The sequence below is a fragment of the Xyrauchen texanus genome, chromosome 40 (genome assembly GCF_025860055.1).
Source record: "Xyrauchen texanus isolate HMW12.3.18 chromosome 40, RBS_HiC_50CHRs, whole genome shotgun sequence".
In the NCBI taxonomy this organism is placed as follows: Eukaryota; Metazoa; Chordata; class Actinopteri; order Cypriniformes; family Catostomidae; genus Xyrauchen; species Xyrauchen texanus.
In genome coordinates this window covers 20,278,904-20,305,216 of record NC_068315.1, presented here as the reverse complement: position 1 = coordinate 20,305,216, position 26,313 = coordinate 20,278,904, and the positions used below count along the sequence as shown (strand labels likewise).

General features: G+C 41.4%; 1 protein-coding gene across 1 annotated transcript in view; it reads left to right on the top strand.

Moving 5' to 3' along the window:
- Nucleotides 1-26,313, top strand: part of fam20cb (FAM20C golgi associated secretory pathway kinase b) — a 54,814-nt gene that overhangs the window by 25,701 nt on the left and 2,800 nt on the right. The window contains exons 4-9 of the mRNA XM_052113252.1: nucleotides 12,771-12,863; nucleotides 22,960-23,075; nucleotides 23,617-23,797; nucleotides 24,669-24,778; nucleotides 24,915-24,996; nucleotides 25,130-25,189. Of these exons, the coding sequence (XP_051969212.1) occupies nucleotides 12,771-12,863; nucleotides 22,960-23,075; nucleotides 23,617-23,797; nucleotides 24,669-24,778; nucleotides 24,915-24,996; nucleotides 25,130-25,189 (642 nt within the window). The remainder of the gene's footprint in view (nucleotides 1-12,770; nucleotides 12,864-22,959; nucleotides 23,076-23,616; nucleotides 23,798-24,668; nucleotides 24,779-24,914; nucleotides 24,997-25,129; nucleotides 25,190-26,313) is intronic.

The following is a 26,313-nucleotide window of genomic DNA, read 5'->3' as shown; positions in this document are numbered from 1 at the left end:
ATCACAGATGATGCATTTAACATTGACCTTGTCAGGGCTTCGTTCTATTTATATAACCAATGAAAAGGACATGTTTGCCTTGAACGCATAGCTGAGCCCTGGAAATCAATGAGCAATACTCACCGGTCCCAAGGTTCAGTTGTTGTAATTATAAATGATAATGGCAGCTGCTTTCTTTCTGCAGAAATGCATTTGTTTAGATGGAGCGGTCAATTCCAATTACATGAAGGTGATTGGAACTCCTGTACTGCACAAATCAGTCTGCACTAAAGATTAAAATAAATACATATAAAAATTATGATCTCATAAAAAACTGACAACCAGATGTTTGATGTTTAAACTTTAATGGTCATGTTGACAGACATGTTGGCAGTGTGATTCAACATCTTGATTTTCTTTTTGTCATCTGGCTTTATGACTGTTATTCTTTGTTCACATGCACTGTCACATTTGATTGTAGATCATTACAAATCATGTGCCCCAACTTGGCGTTTTATCATTAACCCACTCCAAGGTTTTACAGCCGAGCAGAAGTGATAAAGCTCAGTAATAGAGACTGACAGAGTCACAGCCTTGTTCACAGATACATGGTTCTATTTTACAACACGTGGTACCAGAATTCACCCCTCACATCAGAGTCCCCTATGTGGCATTCATGGCCGAACGTCCCATAAACCTGCTCTTAAACAATCTACTTTTTAATTAAAATGAATAAAGGAGTGAAGGTTTGATACAGTGAGGTCGCCCACCCAATGAGAGAGGAATCACCAGCCATGTGAGAAGAGACAAGCAGACCTGCAGGGCAGAGTCATTTGTCCCTGACTATTTCGCTTGTTTGGATTAGAGTGGTTGCCGTCCTCTGAAAGAAAGGAGGCGTCACAACTGCCTCTTAAGGATGGAACTATTTTCTGTTTGAAATACATGATTGTATTTTCAAGCTCATTATGAAATCAAAGACATTTAAATTAATTTGAATGTCTTAAATTTGAGAATTGAGATAAGGGGAAAATAAGACATTTCTGAGAGCATCTGTGGCCCCTGAGTTTCACTAAAACCCTATTGCAGTGTTTTAAAACATTTCAATGATTATTGTATTATTAGAGATATTTTTATTATTATTGAAATATTGTTACATGTTGCTATATAATTTTTTCTAATTTAAAATTAAATATTATTATTATTATAACAATTGTTAATATAAATATTTGTTTTGTTTTATCATACTTAATACAATTATTGTTGTTGTTATTGTTATTGTAATTTTATCAATAATTCAATAAATGTATAGACAATATTCAGGTTTCCCAAACACTCCCACTTTCATCCACAAAAGGATAAAATTGGTTCTGTGTTTTTCATTGGTCTATTCTTAAACCATTACAATTAATATGTTAATAAAATTATAAAAAATCTAAGTATTGCATGTATATATATATATATATATATATATATATATATATATATATAGCAGGAAAGAAGGAAATACATATTCTGTGGTGGTGGGGTCAAATGGCCAGTCAAATAAATTACAAGGGTGTAGCACCACCATGATTTATCTGTATTGTAATAAAAAAATCATTAAATATGATATTGTATCAAAATAGTAGCAGTCATAGATTAAAAAAACAAGTAATAAATAACTTATTAAAAAAACAATAAAACAGTTTCTACTGCACTCTTCTGAGTGCTAATAAATTATAAGTTGTGCTAATAAAACAAAATTGATCTCTAGCACCTGTGCTACCACCTAAAAAAAGTACACGTATAGCCCTGCATGACATAAAAGTCTTATTGCAGTCAAATTAAAAAGCTATAATGCAATTCATCAAAATACTTTGTGCATCTCAGCACATAAAACAATATAATATAATATTGTATTGTAGTAACCCAGGCAATTCACACCCCTACTATTCCTCCACTTAAAATGTGAAGCAGCGAGTTGCTGATACATCTTCTAACCCCAGTTATGCATAATAGCAGCCGCTTTAGCGTGTGAAAGCCCTGAACAAACCACAGCAAGCTGGAGAGCACACTCTCCACACACTGCACTCTTTAACCTGATAGCACAGCCATCATATTTACTTGTCAGATGGGAGATGTGATGTGGGTTTATGTGTGTGTGTGTGTGTGTGTGTGTGTGTGTGTGTGTGTGTGTGTGTGTGTGTGTGTGTGTGTGAGCGTGTATTTATCACTTTGTGGGGACCAAATGTCCCCATAAGGATAGTAAAACCCGAAATTTTTGACCTTGTGGGGACATTTTGTCGGTCCCCATGAGGAAAACAGCTTATAAATCATACTAAATTATGTTTTTTGAAAATGTAAAAATGCAGAAAGTTTTCTGTGAGGGTTAGGTTTAGGGGTAGGGTTAGGTTTAGGGGATAGAATATAAAGTTTGTACAATATAAAAACCATTATGTCTATGGAAAGTCCCCATAAAACATGGAAACACAACAAGTGTGTGTGCGCCTGTGTGTGTGTGTTTGCGTGTGCTGATGCATGTGGGGTTGGGAGGGGGTGTTATTCCAGACGTGCTATCATACAGGGAAGCCTGTCAGCCCGGGCCAGTAAATCTGTCAGAGATTATGTGCAGATGATGGATTCCTCTTTATGGCCTGTTGATCTGGCTGGAATATTTACACGATGCCATTACAGGGATGATGCACATGAGAGGCTGATGCTGTGGTCTCGCTTATTTAGGCCTGCCTATCTGTCAGCTTACTGTGTGCTCTTTTATTTTGCTCTCTCTCTCTCTCTCTCTCTCTCTCTCTCTCTCTCTCTTCATCTCTTCTCCTTTTCTGCCACTCTTATTTTGTGTGTTAGCGCCAGGGTGTTCTGTGCAGTCCAGATCTGTTAGTAAATTGTCTTTTTACGTATGAGTCTCATATTCTGTAATTTTATGAAGAACAATGCTTGTCTTAGAAGCACTATAGCACTCAACTATCTGGTTCCGGAAGTTAAAAAACCTTTTAATATTCTCCAGAGGAGAGGAGATTTTTAATGATAACTTATAAATGATGATAACTCCCTGTAACAAGGAGGAGGGCGTGGCCGGGCCATGATGATGCACGGCCGGCACTGAATCAGCTGATCAGCAGGAGAGCGGGATAAAGGGGAGCCGGAGGCGTCAGTTAGAGAGAGAGATGCATGTGGCCGCATTGCATGTGTGTCTGTGTTTGCCAGGGGAACAGCCGCGACCTGTCTGGGGATGAAGTTGGTCTCCCTACATTCTCAAACTTTTAGCAAATATCTGAATATTAAGATCAATGGAATGTAAGAACTAAAGCAATGATTAGATATGGCAAGTGACAGTCTGTCAACTAGCCAGAAAATGTCTTACATCATCCTTATTTTTGAGCCCTGCATTTGCAAAGGATCTGTTGTTATTTTCAGCCTAGCCATAGCAATTTTTTTGCTCCATACAGAAAGCAGCCTGTTCCTAAGGGTTATTGTTTTGTTCGAGTCGTGGTCTCGTATTCATGTCAAGTCATTTTTCACATTCGCTGGACTTGAACTGCTGGCTCACACAGCTCTGTCTTATACCCTGGAGCACAGCTGTGAAACTGTGAAAGACAAGACACGGGCGAAATACAAACAAAATAACTGAAATTGAATGTGAAGCGTGTAATTTTTTTCAGTGTTAAACTACTTCCTCATATCTCAGTTCAATGTGCATTGACAATTTTTAAGATGTTCGTAGGTTAACTTCTGCACTTTGGCAGTGTGGTACTTTCCAAACATTGCGCTGATTGTTTGAGTTGCTCAAGTTTGGAAACAATCATTATTTTAACAATTCTGTTCTGTGCCACAACTTGCACAGAGATCACACAATTTGCTTTTAAATACAGTGGGGTCCAAAAGACTGAAACCACTTTGAAAACCAGGGACCTGGAAATAAACAGAAATATAAGAATGAATAAGATATATTTAAAATTTAGCATTATTTCTTGGTCACTAATAAAAGAAAGCAAATCACCTGTTCCCAGACCCAAGCAGAGGTCAGTGGAAAAAAAGCGCTCAAGCGAGGGTATTTCTCCCTATTTAGCGGTTGCCACAGATTCGATCACTATAGAAACCGCAATGTCCTCCGCCATTTTAAACAGCATCCATTGTGTAATTAGTCTGTCTGTTGTGTCTCTCAGCTGTGATGAACCGTAATGCTGAAGTTGTACGTTTAAAGCAATTTAAAGTTTCCTAGCTTTAGTAGTAATACTAGCGATCGGCTAGTTCGCATTATGCAGAACGGACCACAAAACGGTGATCAAAAAGGACACCAATTTTCATAAGAATGCTAATTCTTAGCACAATTTTCGTGGCAGTGGGTGGGAGTGTTTGCGTTAACTGTGGATTTATGTGGTCAAACTTTGGGTTTATTGTGTGTTAATGAAGTGACGCAAAGCACAATTTGCTATTTTCCTGAGAAGTAGGTAATTGTGCTTAGACTTTTGAGAAACCTGTCTAGAAACTCAGTTCCAGCACTTGCAAGTTGGGGATTCCACCATCAGATGAAATCAAAGAGCTATTGATCACTTTTAATACTAGCCATGATCTGTGTGTCAGTAGATCAATAATAATAATAATAATAATGACAAGTTTATTTTGTGAAGTGCCCTTTCAAAGCTCAAGAACGCTGTACTTAAATTAAACATATAACATTTAACAGAGAAACATAAAACAAATATATATTACAAAACAATGAACAATGGGAGAGAAGAAAAGCATATTTTAATGAGGTTAGACATGATGAGTTTGTTGAGAGCCAACAGTCCGAGAGAGGCTGATAGAGAACATACAACACATATGTCATGGTCCACAGTAGCACAGGCGAATGCATCACATACAGCTCATTTACACAACCTAATTCTTGTGAATGGACTATCTTCATTTATTGAAGTAGCTTGACATGAAATGGAAAATATAATGTTGCAATAATGGAAAGAATTTCAGAATTAAAGTGCACTTGATCCAGCCCATAAACGCTCGGTTGCACCAACCACTTGCGCCTAGACTTAGCACATGCTTGCACTAAAATATCAAAACTTCATCATGACCATCCCCATTGACATATTGCTGCACTTAAGTCATAGCACTCTTAAAATAGGGCTATAACATTCAAATACATACATTCAATATGTAGAAAAATTCGGTATACTCTCACCTCATGCATAAGCACATACAAAAATACACCCGGATGTGCTTTAGGATGTCAGAGTTTAAAAACAACACCAATGCAAAACTAGCATCCAGAGACAGAAAGGAGACAGGGAATAAAAGTGTTTCTCTGTGGAACTTTTACAGCATGGCTGAATATCTCCTCACATAAAGCAGGCTCAAGGCCGACATCAGCCTCCTCTTTCACTCCTACCACCAATAAACGGCTCTACCGCTGCTGCCAGATGTAACACTAAATACCAGACATCCCCGCTGACCTGCTAGTAGCACTTCTAGGCCAGCGAGGAGGAATGGGCTGGCCTCAGTCCTAACTCAAGGGAGGTTGCCCTTCAGAGATGGAAAAGCATTAACCACTTACATTTCCAAACAGAGAAATATTACACCAGCTTTTGTTTTGACACGTCTCTTTAGACAAACTTGGTATTTTTTTTGTTTGTTTCACATTTACAAAAGGGAGGGAAAGTTTTTTGTTCATGACTAAATATAACCTATACCAGCATTTACATTTATATTTATGCATTTGGCATTTATCCAAAGCGACTTACAGTGCACTTATTACAGGGACAATCCCCCTGGAGCAACTTGGAGTTAAGTGCCTTGGTCAAGGACACAATGGTGGTGGCTGTGGGGATGGAACCAGTGACCTTCTGCTTAACAGTTATGTACTTTAGCCCACTACGTCACCACCACACCCATTTCTGCGCGTTCATGGCCATTTCCAGCTCCAACAACTTCCAAGATACATACATAGTGTTCTTTGTCCATGTTCTGCAGCACATTGAGAAACTATGCTTACTGAAGTTTGTAAAATGAGCTGCCTCTTGACATTACCTGTTACCTGTTATCACATACAGGCCACAGAAAGCAGCTTTATTCTCCACCTGGACCCTCCTCCTGTAATGTTTGCTCCCAACACCATGATATTAGCTCCAAAGTTCACCTCAGCATGCTTTTGCAGTTTAAACAATGCTCCATTTGATAATCATTCACAGTTTAAAAGTCACAGAGTGGCCCTTGTGGAAAATATCTTGTGAATTGAACAAATTTAGCTCTCAATCCGACAGTTTTTCTCTTAAGGCCAAGTGTCTGCTTGAACATTGCTGTGTCTCCTAGCACCATCACAAACTGACCAACACACTTGCTGCAGCCATCAGGCTCTGTGATGAATTTGCTGTTTTCAGTGTTTGTTCAGTGTAAAGCCAACAAAGGTGTTTGTCAGGAAATAGTGTCCTAGATATTGTGTCCTTTTTGATTCATTAGTTTGATCCTTTGTGATTTCCTGATGTTTCAGTTTTTGTGGTTGTCTTTTGCACTTTTGTCTATCAGCAGTTTTCTCATCCACTCCTGTTTCATTGTTTCAAAGGCAAGCTGTTACGTATAGCTATGACCATCAGAGCATGTGCGGCAGTGTGTATGTGCCGATAACCTGTCCATCTAGCAAGAGTAATGGAGAGCACCCTCAGCAAATTTTGATCACTCAAGACATCCTTCTCTCAGCTGAGTCAGTTTTAAGATGTTACACACATGCCAGATGCCCATCTTGAGCTTATTGGAGTGCATGCCATTTTACGTGCATGTCATTTAAGACCTCATAAAATCTCAAATGAGTTTTGTTGCTTTTAGTGTGTTACATTTAAAGGGATAGTTCACCTAAAAATGTATTATCTGTCATTATTTACACACCTTTCTGTTGTTCCACCCATATTTTCTTTCTACTCTAGATCACATAAGGAGAAGTTAGGCAGAATGTAAACCTCAGTCACTATTTATTTTCATTGCATCTTTTGTCCATAAGATTACTGGGGCTGTCAATTCTCAATATTCTGCCCAAGGGGCCGTTGAGGCTGAATGCAATCTTGTGCTAAAAAATCTAAACTCAACAAATATAACAGAATGCATGCGTCTTGAAAAACACTTTTAAACATTTCATATCTTTTTTTAGCTTGACATGGCATCTAAAAAATGCAGTGTTTCAACATGAGATGCTGAAAGAGCGTGGACACACAAAAATGCATTCGGTATGAATGGGCCCCAACCAGGGGCATAGCACCAAATTTTGGGCCCTGGGTACAAACCATCTTGCTGGGCCCCCGTACCAAATATGTATGTATAGAAAACTGACTTCTAAGGGGCCCCCCCTGCCTCGGGCCCTGGGTACTCGGTACCCTTTACCCCCCCAGTCCGATGCCCCTGGCCCCAACATCTGTGAAGTCATGGGTTTGGAACGATATGAGGGTGAGGATATGACAACACAATTTTAATTTATCTGTAACCAAACACTTTAAGGACATCTGTAAGATAGTCTACTCCTTAAAGGTGTAGTTCACCCAAATATTCAAATGTGCTGATCATTTCTCACCCTCAGGCCATCCAAGATGTATCTGAGTTTCTTTCTTCATCAAAACAGAATTTAGGATTTTTAGGATTTCATTTCAGGCCTCCTTTAAACAATGAAAGTGAATGTAAAACATTTTTGACGGTCCAAAATGCATATTTAGTGTGCATAAAATAATCCACATGGCTCCAGTTGACAAATGTGAACTTGTGAACCCAAACGATTGATTATTTTTAGAAACAAAACAATATTTGAGAGGGATGACGCGATATTTGGGAGTGGTCACGTGGAGGAGGAGGCAGGAAGCACGTCATTGTTTACAAGAGAAACTTGCACAGACCAAGCGCCATTCACAAACCAAAACAGTCCAAAACAATTTCAAACACGATTTCGGTGGATTTTGATTTTAGAAAAGTTGAGGAGATGAAGTTTTTCGCCCAACCCCTACCTATTTGAGCCTGAATACACCTCTCATGAGCATGCGTCACAGAGATGTATGGAAGCGAACATTTGTAGTTAAAAAGTATATAAGTATTGTTTTGTTTCTAAAAAATAATCAATAGTTTGTGTTCAGTCATGTGGATTATTTTGATGCACCCTAAATATGCATTTTGGACCGTCAAAAAATGGAGTTCATTCACATGCATTGTTTAAAGGAGGTCTGAATTGAAATCCTAAAAATCTTAAATTCTGTTTTGATGAAGAAAGAAACTCACATTATCAGCAAATTATCATTATTGGGTGAACTATTCATTTAATGCTGACAAAATGTACTATTAGCAGATGCTTTTAAAATGTACAGTCTGAGTCTTATGGAAAAATAAATAAAAAACAGACCAAAAATATTGATGAATCATCTTGCACTACACAGATTCTTTCCAATCAAATGCCCTTTAGAATGACAATGTCCCTCCACCTGCAAGTGACAAGCCTGTGGTAAAATTAGGATTCATGTTTGTGACGTAAACTAAAGAATATTGGCTATTTGGGGCAAAAAAAAAAAATATATATATATATATTATATATGATCCCTTCTATATGTAATGCCCAAACGTCCTGTTTCAATAGGAAATAAATTAACCCAGGATCATAAAACTGTGCTCCTCAAACGATTTCATGGGGTCTTTAAGAGTTTGTTCAGATGGCATCTTTTATGGTGAACCACATCCACTGAACACATGTTTGAAAAAACAGAATGGAAAAAAATCACCTTAAAGGGATAGTTTAATGAAAATTCTCTCATCGTTTACTCACCCTCATGCCATCCCAGATGTGTATGACTTTCTTTCTTCAACAGAACACAAAAAAACAGGACTCAATTTATATTAGGTGGCCTTAACTGATACATATTATAATTGATGCACCTATTATGTACATACACGTTGTTGCATTGTAATTACATTTAAGGTACTTGCATTTAATTACATGTGTAGTTACTACTGTTAACTTTACCCCTAATCCTAACCCTAACCTTACTCCTAAACCTACCCGTACCTTAACCTCAGAAGCAGCAAATGTGGGAATTTCGCAGAACAACATATAGTTACACAGTAAATATATAAACTTGTATGTATTTAATGTTTGTAGATAGAATACATAGTAGTTAAGGCCACCTAATATAAAGTGTGACCAAAGATTTTTAAAACTATATTTCAGCTCTGTTGGTCCATACAATGCAAGTAAATTGTGGCCAGAACTTTGAATCGCAAAAAGGACATAAAGCTTTAAAAGAGATTTATAGTAAAAAAGGAATTAATATTGATCTGTTTCTCACCTGCACCTATCATTTAACCACTGGAGTTGTATGGATTATTTTATACTGCATTTATGTGCTTTTTTGAGCTTCAAAGTTTTGGTCACCATTCACTTGAATTGTATGGACCTACATAGCTGAAATATTCTTCTGAAAATCTTTGTCTGTGTTCTGCAGAAGAAAGAAAGTCACACATCTGGGATATTATGAGGGTGAGTACATGATGAGAGAATTTTCATTTTTGGGTGAACTATCCCTTTAAGCTCTAAATCTCCCACACAGAGAGAGTCGAACTGTCTCTTGTGCTAACCCATTTGTTATTTTGTTTGTTTTTATTTTTAGTACCTCATAAACTCTTATTGCTAATACAGAGGGAATTTTTGTTCTCTCAGAGGTGTCGTTCGTGTCTATGTAAGAAACTAAAAGCTTTACCAAATCCTTCTAAGGGATTGTTTTGACCCTGTGACAGGCTGGCCTGTGTCTGCTTTCCTTTGTTATAATTTTCTGGTCCAACAGCCAGTTGAGTGTTGTTTTCCTCGCGTCTCTCTGGGGTTTTAGAGGAATAAATGAGAGCTCTCAAGCTTCAGCTTAACAAGGTTGTCTGGAGTGCCAGCGTGAGAGGAGGGGGATTAGGGTTCTCCACCCACAGAACACTCCATGGAGGCTTTCGCCATCATCTGCTGTCTCAGAGACACTTAAAAGCCTATTTTTTTTTTTTGTTCAGAACATTTGTGTGATAGTCTTGATGTTAAACACTGAAATTGCCTTGATGGAAATCATATTTGATGAAAAGCATTGTAGTGTAGTGCAGAAGCGTATCTGTGCAGATGCTAAGTGCTGTCACTGCAGTGGAGGCCTTGCCAGGGTCAAGTGCTTGGGCATGGAGGTGCTCAATAAGTACAAGAGACATAGTATTACACTTGCAATGCATTAGACATTGAGGAATGATAATTGCTGTGATAACAGTATGATGAAGTTTACAGACACTGCAAACTAAAGCAAAGCCAAATTGTGGTACATTCTCTCACAGTTGTGCACACTTTATTTTCTTAAACATGAACATCTCATGTCCAATATGTTCAGTGCAAAAGCACTTTGGGTTTGTTTGCAGAAGTAGGCCTATTTCTTTCAGCAGAAACACATAATAGTACATTCATAGTGCCTTTGACAGTGAGATACAGTATTATAATTGCTGTAATAACAGGCTGGTCCAGTTTACAGAAATAGTGATTTAAAGGGATAGTTCACCCAAAAACCTTTATTTTCTCATTTTCATGCCTCATGCCATCCCAGATGTGTATGATTTTCTTTTTTCTGCTGAACACAAACTAAGATATTTAGAAGAATATCTCAGCTCTGTTTGTCCATTCAGTGCAAGTTAATGGTGGCCTGAAGTTTAAAGCTCCAAAACGCACATAAAAGCAGCATAAAAGTAATCTATACAAAATTTTCAAAATATGTTGATGCTGCTCTTTTTTTATGTGCATTGAAAGTGAATGGTGACTGAGACTGTAATTCGTCCTAATATCTAATATTGAAAGTAAGTTATATGGGTTTGGAGCAATATGAGGGTGAGTAAATGATGACAGAGTGTATAATGTCCCTTTAAAACAAGATACATTTACTTGAGAATTTAAATGACATATGAAGACTTGCATTCAGAGAAATAAAAAAAAAATTAAAATAAAAAAAAAGGAAAGCAAATTGCCCTTTTGACCAGATGTCGAACAATGTGTAATTTTGCTTCTCATGCAAATGTATCTTGTTTAAAGATGTTTAGATAATTTTACTGGAAAACAAGATAAAAAAAACTGAGTGATTGTGAACTCAGTGACTGAATATTTTTTTTGCAGTTTAGACACTGAGATATAAACATTGCTGTGAGAACAGACTGATGCAGCTTATAGGATACAGGAACTGCGAGGTAAAGCAATACAAATTTTTGGTCCATTCTCACACATGCGTGCATGCTTTGTCTTCTCTGTCAGTGGAACATCTGAGCATCTCAGGGCAAGGGTCCAACGGGTTCACAGCGAGGACACTTTTGGGTTCGTAGCAGAAGTAGGCCTGTTTCTTCCGGCAGAAGCACAAATCCATTTTAATTCTCTTCATGCCTGAAAAGAGGTTCACAGTTGGCGAGCGAGTGATATTATCCGGGGCTTCGAGGAGCGGACGGCACAAGAATGTATAGTTGGAGACTCTCATTTGACAGGTCTCATGCTGTGTTATTTAATGATCGGTGAGTGTTTCAGCCTCACAGCTGCGCCTTGAACGACTGCCACCAGCTGAGGACAATACTGAATGCCTGATTTTGCCAAGATAGGATCTGTTTCCATCACAGAGCTGGCACTCCTCTACATGGTTACCTTGCTTTTGGTTCAGGCTGTTCGCTTTGCCAGAAAGACGCTGGGGCGTGACAAGATTCGGTTCCTAGAGAAGTTATTGTTTGGAACCGTCTTCTTACTGTACATGATTAAGACTGTGGAGAAAGCGGAGGTCCCAGCTGGATTTAATTGTTCTGACATTTGGACAGCATTCAGACAGAGGGAGAGAAGGAAAGAGAGGAGAGAGAGAAATCTCAAGTATGTTTGAAATGAAGTCTGCTGAAATCATTTCAGCAGGACCGTATGAAGTCCTGCTGGTGGATAAAAATAGTTTCTGGCTCTTGTTTGCGAAAAGATGCTTGTCTGGAATTGATTTGTCCTCCATTGACCTACAATTATTGATTAAAAAATATAGTTTTTATTGTTGTTTGGTCTATTTTTAAGTGCTCATTTAAATGTCATATATTTTGACAAGATGTTCTGTATAGCCAAGATATAAGCCAATCATGCCCTTCTAACCAGGTATGAAGTGACAAGTTTCAAGCGACAAGCAATTTTTGTGTCCCCACCGAAAGTGAAATGGCCAATCAGAATATACTTGATGTTTAAAAGGGGTCATTACATGAGGAAAAATGTGTTCTTAATCTTTTGACATATTACTGTTCAGTCATTGTACAAAAAAAAACACACTATCAGTTTCAGAATTCAAAACTTCCCTCTTATTAAAAAAAGAACATTTGTTGAAACCAAGGTGCCAAAACGACTTTTCTCTACTTCCTTCACATTTTGAAATGTCACACTGTGGTAGACATTGCATCTGACCGCCTCCACAACACATCAGTGCCTACTTTTTAATATACAGTTTTGCAGAGCAGAATTATGGACCAATGAGATTTCACAGTGGGCGGAACTATGTAACATTTATGTAAGGACAGTGCACATTTCCCATGTAACATTTTTTTGTTCCTAACATGTTCCTAGAATTCCTTATAATGTTATTGAGAGCCACACTGATTAAAATCAATGTTAAGAAAATACATTTTAGTTCACAACAATCTAGAAGAAATGGAGGGACATCTTTCAAACTTTGCTTTATTCTTTAGAGGGTGGGTTCAGTTTCAAGGGCTAGGATTGTGATTATGGCTTTGTTGATGAAAGGGGCTTACATCAGATTAACCTTTGTCTACAGGCAGACACGGGAGCAGGAGACACCCCCCGACTTCTTCTACTTCTCCGATTTCGAGAGGCACAATGCAGAGATAGCAGCATATCATCTAGACAGGTAACGGGCTACTTACCTGGAGCCATAAATGTCATTAAAGTCTACACATTTTTATTTGTCTTTGCATGTATATACTGTATGTATGTATGCATGCATCAAATGCCACTTACAAAAAATTACTATGGTACTGAACATGAAATCCCATGGTATTCTGTATATTACTGTTTGAAACCATCACTGTGCCATAGTACTACCACAATACATTTTTGTAGGGTGCAATACATGCTTGATAACTGCTTGCCCACAACATGCAGTATGTATCTCTGTGGCAGCATTTGTTGGCATAAGAATGTTTAGTGTGCGTGTGACTGCACATAATGCTTGTGGTGTGTTCTGCATGTTTTCAGCACGTTTAAGCTTGTGTTTACATGTATGTGTGAAAGTACAGTTTGTGAATGTTTTTTGGGGCAGTAAGCAGCCTGAAACCTGCAGTTTAACACTCATAAAAGACCAAATCCAAAAAGAATCACTATGAAGGAACATAAACCCATCTGCCTGTATCTGATCACTAATAGAGCTCCATCCAACAATGCCTGCTTATAGTGATATACGGGTATTTAAGCGGCGCAAATACGGGAGTTCATTCAGGATTTTTCTGAGGAGCCGGAAATGGTCCGGCCACAACAGTGGCTCGGCTCAGCGACGTGGCAGGGGAGACACAACGTCTCGTTCCCTCCATCAGGGAACGGAGGTTACATACGTAACCTAGACGTTCCCTTTCTGTCGCTGTCTCCACGTTGTGTCAGAGAAGCGACACTAGGGGTCCACTTATAAAAGTGCCATGCGCTGAGCCGTGTACGTGAACTGCTGATACAGGAGCGAGCAGGTATTCTTACGTGCAGGACGACCAACTGTATCAGGCTGCACGTACCCTTCCCCAATGCCCCATTTAAGCCATCAGGATTCCTTATCGTTACCCTGGAGGGAACAAGGTGCTGGCTGCCAACCTGGGAACGGGCCAAGCCTGGCCGGGCCTCTTTTCTCTCTATGTTTCTCGCATAGAGCAACTAAGGCCGGGGCCCTTACACGCATTGAGGGAAGGGGGTCTTTGCCCTTATTCAGGGCGGAGAAGACCCTGCGGAGGCCACGCCTACCCGAGAGGGGAGGCAAGTTTAAGTGGCAAAACCATCAGAGGCCTGCTTAGGGCCTGTGTGGAAAAGTCGGTGCGGTGGTGGATCCAGCCTCATAGAGGGGGGAACATACAGCACGGCAACCGAGGCAGCCATGACTGCCTAAGGGATACACGGGAGTCAGCTCGCCAGAGGGGAACAGCCTCCTCTCCAGCCTCTCCTGAAGAAACACGAGCACTGACCTAACTGCGCACTTCTGCGGGTCTTCGGCTCGGGAAGAACACCAGTCCGCGAACAGACGCCACTTTAGAGCGTAGAGATGCCTGGTAGAGGGGGCTCTGGCTTGATTGATTGTATCTATGACGGTCGGTGGTAGGCCGGCTAGATCTTCCGCATCCCATCCAAGGGCCAGACGTGGAGGTTCCAGAGGTCTGGGTGCGGGTGCCAGAGTGTGCCACGTCCCTGAGAAAGAAGGTCCTTCCTCAGGGGAATTCGCCAGGGAGGGGCTGTCGTGAGGAGCGTGAGGTCCGAAAACCAAGTCCGGGTAGGCCAGTAAGGGGCTAGCAGAATGACTTGCTCCTCGTCCTCCCTGACCTTGCATAGCACCTGTGCAAGAAGGCTCACTGGGGGGAATGCGTACTTGCGCAGCCCCGCAGGCCAGCTGTGTGCCAATGCGTCTGCCCCGAGGGGAGCCTCTGTCCGGGCATACCAGAGCGGGCAGTGGGAGGTTTCTTGGGAGGCAAACAGGTCTACCTGAGCCTTGCCGAACCGGTCCCAAATCAGCTGGACCGACTGGGGGTGGAGCCTCCACTCTCCGCCAGGCAAGCTTTGTCTCGACAGCACGTCCGCTATCACATTGAGGTTGCCGGGGATGTGAGTGGCGCGCAGTGACTTGAGTCGCTGCTGACTCCAAAGGAGGTGCTGTGACATGTGTAGGGAGCGTACTCCGCCTTGGCGGTTTATGTAGGCTACGACCGTGGTGCTGTCTGTCCTGACTAGGACGTGTTTGTTCCGAATTAATGGGAGAAACTTCTGCAGGGCCAGAAACACAGCCAGCAGCTCTAGGCAGTTGATGTGCCAGCGCAGCGGGCCTCGGTTCCACCAGCCTGCGGCTGCGCGCCCGTTGCATACGGCGCCCCAACCCAATTTGGAGGCGTCGGTTGTGACCAGAACGCGTCGGGACACCTGCTGCAAGGGTACTCCTGCCCTTAGGAAGCAGAGGTCTGTCCAGGGTTTGAAGGTTTGGCAGCAGGCAGAGGTAACTTTTATGTTGTGCGTGCCGCGGCACCATGCTCATCTCGGGAGTCGAGTCCGGAGCCAGTGCTGAAGTGGTCTCATATGCATCAACCCCAGCGGCGCGGCCACCGCGGAGGATGCCATATGCCCCAGGAGCTGTTGGAAACGTTTTAGCGGGACCATGGCGCCTGGCTTGAAGGAAGCGAGGCATTTCAGCACTGACTGAGCACGCTCATTGGAGAGACGTGCTGTCATTGGGACTGAGTCTAACTCCAGACCAAGAAAAGAGATGCTCTGGACCGGGAAGAGCTTGCTCTTTTCCCAGTTGACCTGAAACCCCAAACGGCTGAGGTGGCTGAGCACCTGGTCTCTGTGTGCGCATAGTAACTCTCGGGAGTGGGCCAGTATGAGCCAGTCGTCGAGGTAATTGAGTATGCGTATGCCGGCTTCTCGGAGCAGGGCAAGAGCTGCCTCTGCGACTTTCATGAAGACGTGAGGGGACAGAGACAGGCCGAAGGGGAGGACTTTGTACTGATACGCCTGGCCGTCGAACGCGAACCTTAGGAAGGGGCGGTGTCGAGGGCGAATTGAGACGTGGAAGTACGCGTCCTTCAGGTCTACCGCTGCGAACCAATCTAGATGCCGGACGCCAGATAGAATTTGTTTCTGGGTGAGCATTTTGAACGGGAGTTTGGACAAGGTCCGATTGAAAACTCGCAGGTCCAAGATCGGTCGTAAGCCGCTGCCTTTCTTGGGTATAACGAAGTAAGGGCTGTAGAAACCCTTCTTCGTTTCGGTTGGAGGGACAGGCTCTATTGCGTCCTTTAATAGAAGGGAGGCGATTTCTTCGTGCAGGGAGAGGGCATGTTGGCCGTGTACTGCGGGAAAATGTACGCCCACGAAGGGGGGCGGAGACCTGGCAAACTGAATTGTGTAACCGAGTCGAATGGTCCGGTGCAGCCAGCGTGACGGGTTGGGCAGTGAAAGCCACGCCTCTAAACTCCGTGCTAGGGGCACCAAGGGGACGGGTTTTTGGACGTACCGGCGGGGCTTCGCAGCGGTGCGGAACAGGTAACGCGGCGTCGGGAGGCAACGTGGCGTCCCGAGGCTCTGGTGCTGAGAATAAACTCAAAGCACTTACCTTGCTCCGCGCACCCGGCGGGGGGGCGGGTTCGTGACTGAGGAGGAGGTCTGATGTTGGCGTCCTCTGGACTCGTCTGAACCGGCCGGCCGGGGAACAGTCGTGGCGCTGAAGGCGGGGACACCGCGTCCATGGAGCCGGGACTGTTGACGCCTGAAAGCAGAGTGCCGTGAGAACGGCATTTGCGGGCCATGTGTCCCAGAGACAAAGGAAATAGCTCTTTTATTGAGAATTTGGGTACCGCAGCCCGTGTTAGGGGGTGCGGCAAATGAAAAAACAAAGGATTCTCCTCCCGGCCCTCCACCGGGGGACGGAGCGGTCTTACCACCTCCGGAGCTAACGTCTTGGGCTCTGGGTGCGTTGTCTCATGAGCGCCTGGGAGCCTTCCGGGTCCTCGAGGGGGTCCGTGAGACAGGGGGCGTGCGCTTCCCACGGTTTGCTCGACGCTGGGGCTGAGAGCTGGGCCCGGGTTGAGGCGGAGCAGGGGCTTGCCTTCTGACCGCGGGAGGACGCCCTCGGTGAGCAGACAGGGCATGGGCCGTGGCGGCAGGCTTGCGGCGAGGCATGATGTGAGAGATGGCCTCCATCTGCTTCTTCACCATGGAGAACTGCTGGGCAAAGTCCTCGACGGTGTCGCAGAAGAGGCCGAACTGGGAGACAGGGGCATTGAGGAAGCGAGTCTTGTTGGCTTCACGCATCTCGACCATGTTCAGCCACAGTTGACGTTCCTGGACCACTAGCGTGGCCATCGCCTGCCCGAGCGCTTGTGTTGTGACCTTCGTCGCTCTCAGTCGAGGTCGGTCACTGAGCGCAGTTCCTGCAGCGTGTCAGGATCAGGGCCACCCCCGTGCATGTCGCGTAGTGCCTTGGCTTGGTGGACCTGCAGGAGAGCCATGGCATGCAGGGCGGAAGCGGCATGTCCCGTGGCACTGTACAGGTCCGGGAAGGGAGTACGGGGCGACCTCGCCAGGTGGTAGGGGTACCGGGGCATAGATGGATCGCAACCACCCTATCCACCTGGGGAATCGCCTCGTACCCATGGCGCGCTCCGCCGTCGAGGGTGGCGAGGGCGGACGAGCCTGTGGCGATGTGGCGAGTGGAGAGGGGTGCTCTCCACGAAGACGTCAGCTCATCAGGCACTTCCGGGAAAAACGGGACCGCGTGGGGGGGTCGAGGCTGTGAGCGGCGCCCAGACCCCAGGAACCAGTCGTCCAGCCGTGATGGTTGTGGGGAGGATGGAGGGTTCCAATCCAAGCCCACGCTGTCGGCTGCCCGGGAAAGCATGTCAGTCATCTGTGCGTCAGCCTCAGCCTGGGTGTGCAGGCCCGAAAGCGGCAGCCCAGGGGAGTCCTCAGCATCAGATAACCCGCCCTCTGATGCCGCGGTGAGCTCATCTGCTTCCATCGCAAGAGGGTCGGCAGACTGGCTGTGAGGCGAGTCACCACTGCCTCGAGCACGGACGGGAATCAACGAGCGTGTTGGGGTGCGGGTGGTCCGAGGGGGGCGTACCCGGCGGAGCTGCACCCGCTGCCATCCCCAAATCGCCTCCATCGCCAGCCGCATCGTCCTCAATCCCGTGGGAAGAAGGAGCAACACGGGGGGCGGCTGGAGTGGCTTGCTCACGGTTGTAAGCAAGCCGCGACCGCAACGTTGTCATGGTCATCTCGCAGTGAGAACATGAACCATCCACAAACGCAGCCTCGGTGTGATCGCTACCCAGACACACGAGACAGCGCCTGTGGCCGTCGGAAGCAGAGAGCACTTCCGGGAAAAACGGGAAGTGAAACAACACAGGGGCGGAAGGGCATCTTTATAAAGATGCGTCCTTAAAAGGACGTTCAACGCCGCTGTGTTTTGCTCTTTTAGAGGAAATTACTCTTTTAAATAAAATCACTCTTTTAGGGAAAAAACTTCTGCACTGTCGATGCACCCAGGGGCAGGAATGCACAGCCGTGCAAACAGGAGAAAGCCGCTGTTGTGCGCCGTAGAATCCAACAGCATGCAGCAGAGGGATAACAGGAACTCGGTGTGTACACGCAGCAGTTGCAGACACGACCATCGGCTCCGAAGAAATTTTCTGAATGAACTCCCGTATTTGCGCCGCTTAAATACCCGTATGTCCGGGGGCGGGACATGCAAATACTGGTTGCCAACTCTCATTGGCCTTTTTTCATAGTCCAGAGGTGAATATCGGCGCTCAAGAGAGACCCCTAGTGTCGCTTCTCTGACACAACGTGGAGAGAGCGACAGAAGGGGAACAGGTGTTTAGGAAAGTCCAAAAAAAAAAAAGCATCCAGGAGCACCCCTTATAGAAATCATGAGTTCAAGGCAAATTTTCCACAAACTTGTCGCAAATTCACTACTGATTATATTCACATGCAAATGAGCTTTTTGGCAAACTTGCTTCACATTGTCCATTGTTACCAAAGGTTTGCTGTTGGTTCACCACTACCAGTGAAGAGTTGCAAACTTCTGGCAAGCATTTGCGGCAATCACAAGCTCATTTTAACGTGAAAATAATTAATGGAAAATTTGTGGCAAGATTGCACCCAGTTTGCCCGAACTCTGGATTTTTTGTAAAGGCCTTTATATTAAAAAAAGTGTGAAAATTCTGGAAAACTCCTTTTTCACAGGAGATTGTTTAATATTTACACTTATAATATATCAATTTGCATGTGATTAATGTAACCTGTGGTTATTTTACCAGCCGTTTTATAGAAGGAAAAAGATGCTGTTATCTTTACCAATGTGGGGACAGTCTTTAAAAGGTCTGGAAAAATGGCTGATATGAATGATATGAACATTTTTATTATATTACCCAACATCCCCTTATAAAAGTAATCCTACCTGAATAGGGCATAAAAGTATGGAACAATTATAGAACTGTTATATAAATCAAAATCACATGAGCAAGAGTGCTGTTGTACTGAATATCAGCACACCAATTATTCGATCATAAGTATGAGCTAATCAAAACTTTGCTTAGCAGATCAAAAATAGACAAAATGACTGTCCATATTGCATCTGAACTGTAAGTTACTCAATATTAAGTTTTTGTTTATAGTACTATTGTATAAAAACAATATCACACTCACAACCATGCTGTTGTACCAAATATTAGCATAGCGTTGATTACCTGTGATCATGCTGATATTCAGTACAACAACACTCGTGCAGCAAGTTCGATATTACTTATTCCATGTTTATTTCTTATCCAAAATGCAATTAATGACCTATTTTCAGTGCATCTATATTCATCCAACAAACCCAGATACCCAATCAGCTTCTGGCACATATATGCTTGAATGTCCCTCCAATTAAATTTGTCTTCTACATATTTCTGGAAATAATTATAGACCCCAAATAATTGCCAACAGCCAAATTGTCTCCAATTTTCAGATTTCAGTAACACTACTTTATTTAGTAAACCATCGCAATCATTCAAGTCATTGTCAAATTAAAAGAACAAATATTTACTCTATGAATTATTACAATGATAGATCATTTAAACCCTCAGCTTTTTCCCTTCATTTGTTCACTTTGATTGAACGTTTGTGAATGCTCTGAAAAAGTCCCTGACACGGATGGTGTGTTACAGTGTAATTCAGTGATGTTCTCACCCCGGTACTGGCCAGCACTGCGTCAAACTGAACCCAGCGTGAGTCTTGGGCACAATATCATTATTCAGCAGGCCTGGCCCAGATGGGCCTGGTCTGCCTCGCTTACATCTAAACATCTGGCCGGGAGTAAAATCCACCCGGTGCACACAGGCATGCATGTGGGTAGAAAGCACAAACCAAGACGCATGAAAAATGCCTTCTTTTCTAAATAAAGTTCATCTGGGTTAGGCAAAAGTGCAGGTTGTTATTTCTATTTTAAAGCACCATCACCCAGTGGGCCTCTGTGTCCTCACAAGCCCACCACGGCTTTATCTGACAAGGTACTTTACCATTAATTATCTGATTTTAGTGGATGGGAAATGCTCATTGTAGTGTGGCTTTAAGGAAGATGACAGTATTGGAGGAGAGTGGTTTGAAAGGAGCTTTCATTTGTCCCATGGTTGCCTCTGACTAATGTATTGTACAGAGAGTGGAGAAGAACACTTCTACACACAAACTCTCTGTGTCATCTCTGTCAGCATGTCTATGCAATTAGAAGCTTCAAGTGCTTTTATCCCTTAGGCCCCCGTCCATTAGTTGTTTTTCAGGATTATTTTTTTTAAGTTGCTCTTTCAGCAGAAGGTATTCACATACATGCAGCACACAAGGTGAATGTCTAAAACATGAATGAGCAGATGGTAGAGTACTTACACAGATCAGTTATACAAATATACCAGCAAGCTGTAGAAAGAAAGAAAGAAAGAAAGAAAGAAAGAAAGAAAGAAAGAAAGAAAGAAAGAAAGAATGAATGAAAGTAAAACAGATTAATGTTTCTAATTAAAGCTATTGATTTACTTCAGTACATTTTCAATTCAGCAAAAAATATATGGCTGAATTTATTTGCAAGTTAAAATCAGACAGGGTATCTATTTGTTATTAAAAAGTTGCTTAAAATGTATTTGATGTAATATGACTTGAGCGTCCTCTAGTGGTAGAAAATATTACCAATCTTACCTTTGGTTCTTCCTGCAGATTGAATCAATGTTGTGCTTTGAGTGGATTCTGTCATATATGCACTACTGTCCAAAAGATTTAAGGCAGTTGTGAAAAATTTTGTACAGTGAGTATGTTTTCCAAAATTATGCCATAAATATTTGTTATTTATGAATTAACTTTGTACAAAATGTAGTTAAAATAAAAACACTAAATCAGCATTTAGTGTAATCACCATATGCTTTTAAAATAATTATCTTAGGTACACTTGCATAGTTTTTCAACATTGTTCCAAGCCTCTTGGAAGGGGCGGATCATCCAATGGGTTTTACGGGCATGTGCCCAGGGGCCCAGGCCACTAGAGGGCCCACATTAGCCAAAAATAAAGCTGACGTAAACACAGAGACAGTGCACAACAGCGAAATGTGTCTGTATAGCATATGGTAATAGGGTAAGAACATTCTGCTTCGACGACTGGCTGGGCCCAACAAAACTCCAACTCCCAGAGTACCTTAATCTGACACTGACAATTTGCCACAGTTCTTTTATCTATTTAGGCTGTCGTAATTGCTTCGTAATTGCTTCTAAAGTCTTAATTCAAGACTGACTCAATAATGTTGATATCTGGGCTCTGTGTGGGCCATACCACCATTGTTCTGCTTCTATTCAATTTGCAAAAGGATTGTTTGGAAATCTTAACACTGATACTGAGTGACACATTCAGTCATAGTGTGAATATATAATCTAATATTTTAAATAGCAGTGATTAAAAAAAACAGCCATGTCATAATTATTCAACCCCTATTGCGTGTAGCTGTTTCTGTAAATATATATGGCTAAACAAATGATTGTCTTAAAACTAAATTAAGTCATCAAACTGCAATGGCATGTATGGTTTTATAGCAGAGTAAGCAAAAATGTATTTCTATGCAAAAAATGCAATTACAAATAAACTGTCTCTAAAGATAATAGAGGAGATTATTTCATTACACAAGAAAGTTCATGGCTAAAACTACATTTCCAAGGCACTTCAATTTCCAATAGACAAAGTTGGCAGCACCATTAATAAAAAACATTAAATATGGTACAACAACAACCTTCTTGGGGTGTGGAAGAAAGCAAAACTTCTCCAAGGGAAATGTTGACTCCAGTTGACTGAATATTCATGAAGTAATTAGGAAAGACCTGTGGAGTCCTTGAAGAAGGTTTTATAGACATATGACACTAAACTGAAAATTAGCTTTAGACCCATGGGTTAGCAGTACGTCTGGAGTAAGATGACAAGGAGATAACAAGAATGACTTCATCCCCACATTCAAGCATGGAGGTGGGTCAGTCCTGTTATGGGGGTGTTTTGCAGCTGCAGGAAACGGCTATCACGACTATGTGACTGATGCCATGGATTCTTTCAGAGATCAGGCCATTTTGGCATGAAAAATGTGATGCCATCAGTGTGTAAATTGAAGCTCGGTGATCACTGGACTTTCCAGCAAGACAATAACACCAAGGATGCATCCAAGTTGTCCAAAATCTAGTTCAGGGATAGGTCGTGGAATGTCCTTAAATGGCCCTTTCAGTCCATCATTAAATCCCATTTCAAACTTTGGTGGGATTTCAAGGAAGCAGTGGCAGCACAGAAACCAAAGAATGCCAGTGAGCTGGAAGATTTTACTCATGATAAATGTGTAAAAATTCCAATAGAGAGATGTTTGAAGCCTGAGAACACTTGCCTGTAACATTTATTTGCTGTTATTAAGGATAAAGGTCCACAAATGATTGACTTTGGGGGTTGAATATTTTTGACATGACATTTGGGGAGAGAATTTGTTATTTTTATTTAAACATTTTGGTAAACTAAACTCTTCATTCTCAAAATCACTCAAATGTTCATTAAACACTTTTTACTTTCATTTAAAAACTGTTTACTGAGGTTTTAGTTGATGTGTTTTAATTCACATCACCAGAATGTATTGCTGGTCAGGGGGGTTGAATAATTTTGATTGCAAAATCAATATTATATATATATATATATCCATGTCTTATTGATTCATCAACAGGATCTTGGATTTCCGTCGAGTGCCGCCAGTGGCTGGGAGACTGGTGAATATGACCAAAGAGATCAGAGACGTGACCCGTGACAAAAAACTGTGGAGAACATTTTTCATTTCACCAGGTACTTACCAACCACCATTCAGCTCTCCCGTGAGTCTGTCTGTAACCACGCCCATCTTAGTTATCCATTAAATCAATGTACTGGCTTAAACTGGACCCACCATTGGTCTATATAATGCTTAACCAAGCAAGATAACAATTTCTGTACAGGAATGTAAGCAAGAATTGTTTTATTATTCAGTCATCTTAAATTGTGCTTTATATTTTCTGTGCTTATCTCCAAACATTTTTGGAACAGAACTTATCTCATTACTAATCAGAAGCAACTGTAATTTTCTCCCACTACTCTAAAATTCCAGCAGATGGGGCAGTTTGTTCTAAAGTCATTGACTATTAAGACTTCTGATTGGAACTACTCTCCTTGATGGGCTGAAATTGAGAAATGTATTTATATATTTTTTTTTTAAATGCACATTTTTTTAAGAGCAAACACAGCATTTAAATGTGTTGAACTCTCTGTAACATAAATTTAAGGTGGTTTGTTTGACCTTTAATGTATATATCATTTGTGTTTTGTTTTTTACTATCTATTATCCCTTCAGCCAATAACATTTGCTTTTACGGTGAATGTTCTTACTACTGCTCTACTGAACACGCTCTGTGTGGGAAGCCTGACCAGATCGAGGGCTCTTTAGCAGCCTTTCTGCCAGACCTGGCCTTGGCCAAGCGCAGGACCTGGAGAAATCCCTGGAGGAGATCCTATCACAAGCGCAAGAAAGCAGAGTGAGGACCACACAGCTCTCGTTTTATTTATAAAATTGATGAAGAAATGAGAACATATGCAAGAACACCAAGGATTGCAAATAACCAGTCCGATCTGCAAAGGGTCTTTTATGTTTATTTAAAAAAAATAAGACAATCCAAGCATAAAAAAAACTTTTTATATATCTCCGTGTTAAAGGGATAATTCATTTAGATCATAAGTGACTCTAATCCCTGTTAAGTTGGGTTTCAGCCCATGTATCGTGCATCTGTGCCCCCCTAAAAATCTCTTGTGTGATCTTTGTGTGATCTGATCCCTCTTCATGTTTACTAAAAACATTGCTTGAATTATGAATTCTCCCCTTATTGCACCGATCCTTCAAAACTTTCAAGAAATAATTTACTCTAGCAAGGTATCACACTTCTCACACTATCAGTAAAAAACATGACAGTCTAATCCAAACACACTGGTCTCACCCTTATCTCACTTTATGAGGGGCTCAGGCTCCCTAAAGCTGAAATCCCAGAATCGCCTTGATAAAAAGGCTGAAATATTCACGGCAAAATATTTTTTGAAATAAATAACATTTATTTATTTCAGGTTTTACTCTCTGTATACCCTCATAACAAACCGAATGAGTGCACTCAGTAGGGGCTGCGGTACTATAAATATAGTGCAACATGTATCAGGAAGACAGACGCTGATCTAACTGAATGGGAGGATATTAAACATGCAACACATTGCACCTACTCAGTTCTAACCAGCCAGTTTAGCCTCTAATTATCAAGCTAACCCCCCTGCCTCTTGTTACCGTGACATGCATAAATGCTGTGTTGTTTTTCTCTGTAGAGTGTGTGTGTCAGTGTAAACTAATGAGGTCTGTGTTTGTAGATGGGAGGTGGATCCAGACTACTGCGAGGAGGTGAAGCAGACGCCACCCTATGACAGCGGCACTCGCCTGCTCGACATTATGGACATGACCATATTTGATTTCCTCATGGGTAAGATGATTTTAGAGAAGTGAGCCCTTAAGTATGTAAACACTTTAAGTTGAAGTCATAATTCAATTAAGGCATTTTTGTAATAAATGTTAACTTTTTATGGTGTACATTATTTTTGTCCTGTATTTCTTCAAAGGAAATATGGATCGTCATCATTATGAGACATTTGAAAAATTTGGAAATGAAACTTTCATTATTCATCTTGATAATGGAAGAGGGTAAGGCAGTACATTACTTTTTGGGATGCATTTTCGCAGTACCATATATAACAATTGAATATAGCATTATAAATGCATTATTAATGTGCTGTTTACATTTTGAAATGTAACTTATTTATCTTTTAATGTTCAGCTTTGGTAAACATTCTCATGATGAGCTTTCCATACTGGTGCCTTTGAGTCAATGCTGCAGGTTAGTATTAACTCGAAACAAAGAAGAATTTATTATAAAAATTTGTCATCTCACTGCAAGCAGAAGTGTCATGGCCATTTAAACTGAGGTTGCACATGCCCCACCAAATGTTCGACCAAAATAGATTTCAAACTTTCAAAAACCAAAAATGGTTTGCGTCTTTAATTGTTAAGTTGCATGATTATATAACCCATTCACAACCACATTTGGCCAGTCCAATGAAGTCACATTCCACAGATCTTTTGCTGTTATCATTTACCCACTATATTTATTTGAAACTTGTACACAAATTCAGTTTTATGAAAATATAACTATAAGTTCATATAGCAATTTTACTATATATATAATTGTAATATAAAACACACACACACACACACACACACATATATATATATATATATATATATATATATATATATATATATATATATATATATATATATATATATATATATATATATATATATATACAAATTGCTATCTGAACTTATAAATATATTAAATTATATATGGTATATACATATAAACATACAATACTTTGCAATCCCAGATTGAATCAGTCTGGGATTACATGAAGAGACAGAATCAAGTGAGACAGCCTAAATACATAAAACTGTGGCAAGTTCTCCAAGATGCTTGGAACAACTTATCTACCAACAACCTTGAAAAAGGTTTAATACCCTATTTTAAAGGCAGAGCATTTTCACACCAAATATGGATTTTTATGGGTATTTTTAATTTACTGCAATTTGTATGAAGTTAGTTGTTACATTTTATTTTTCCATGGCATTATTTTTGAAAACATCCTCACTTTTCACAACTGCCTAAAACAGTACTCTCTCATATAGGTATATATATATATATATATATACCTATATGGATGAATGGATACGTATGATTCTGTGTCCCCTTACACGCCAAACAAAAACTTTACAATACTTCGGTAAAATAACTGAAATTGTTTGGGAAAAAATTATGCTTCGGTCATGTCTTATTTTGTCTCATGTCTTTTAAAGAGGTGCATGACACATCTGACTGCAAGAGTATTTCCAAATATTTTGTGTGATATTTTTAATGTACATAAAGTAATAAATACAAATTTTTAATGATTAAAAGTTTGGTGT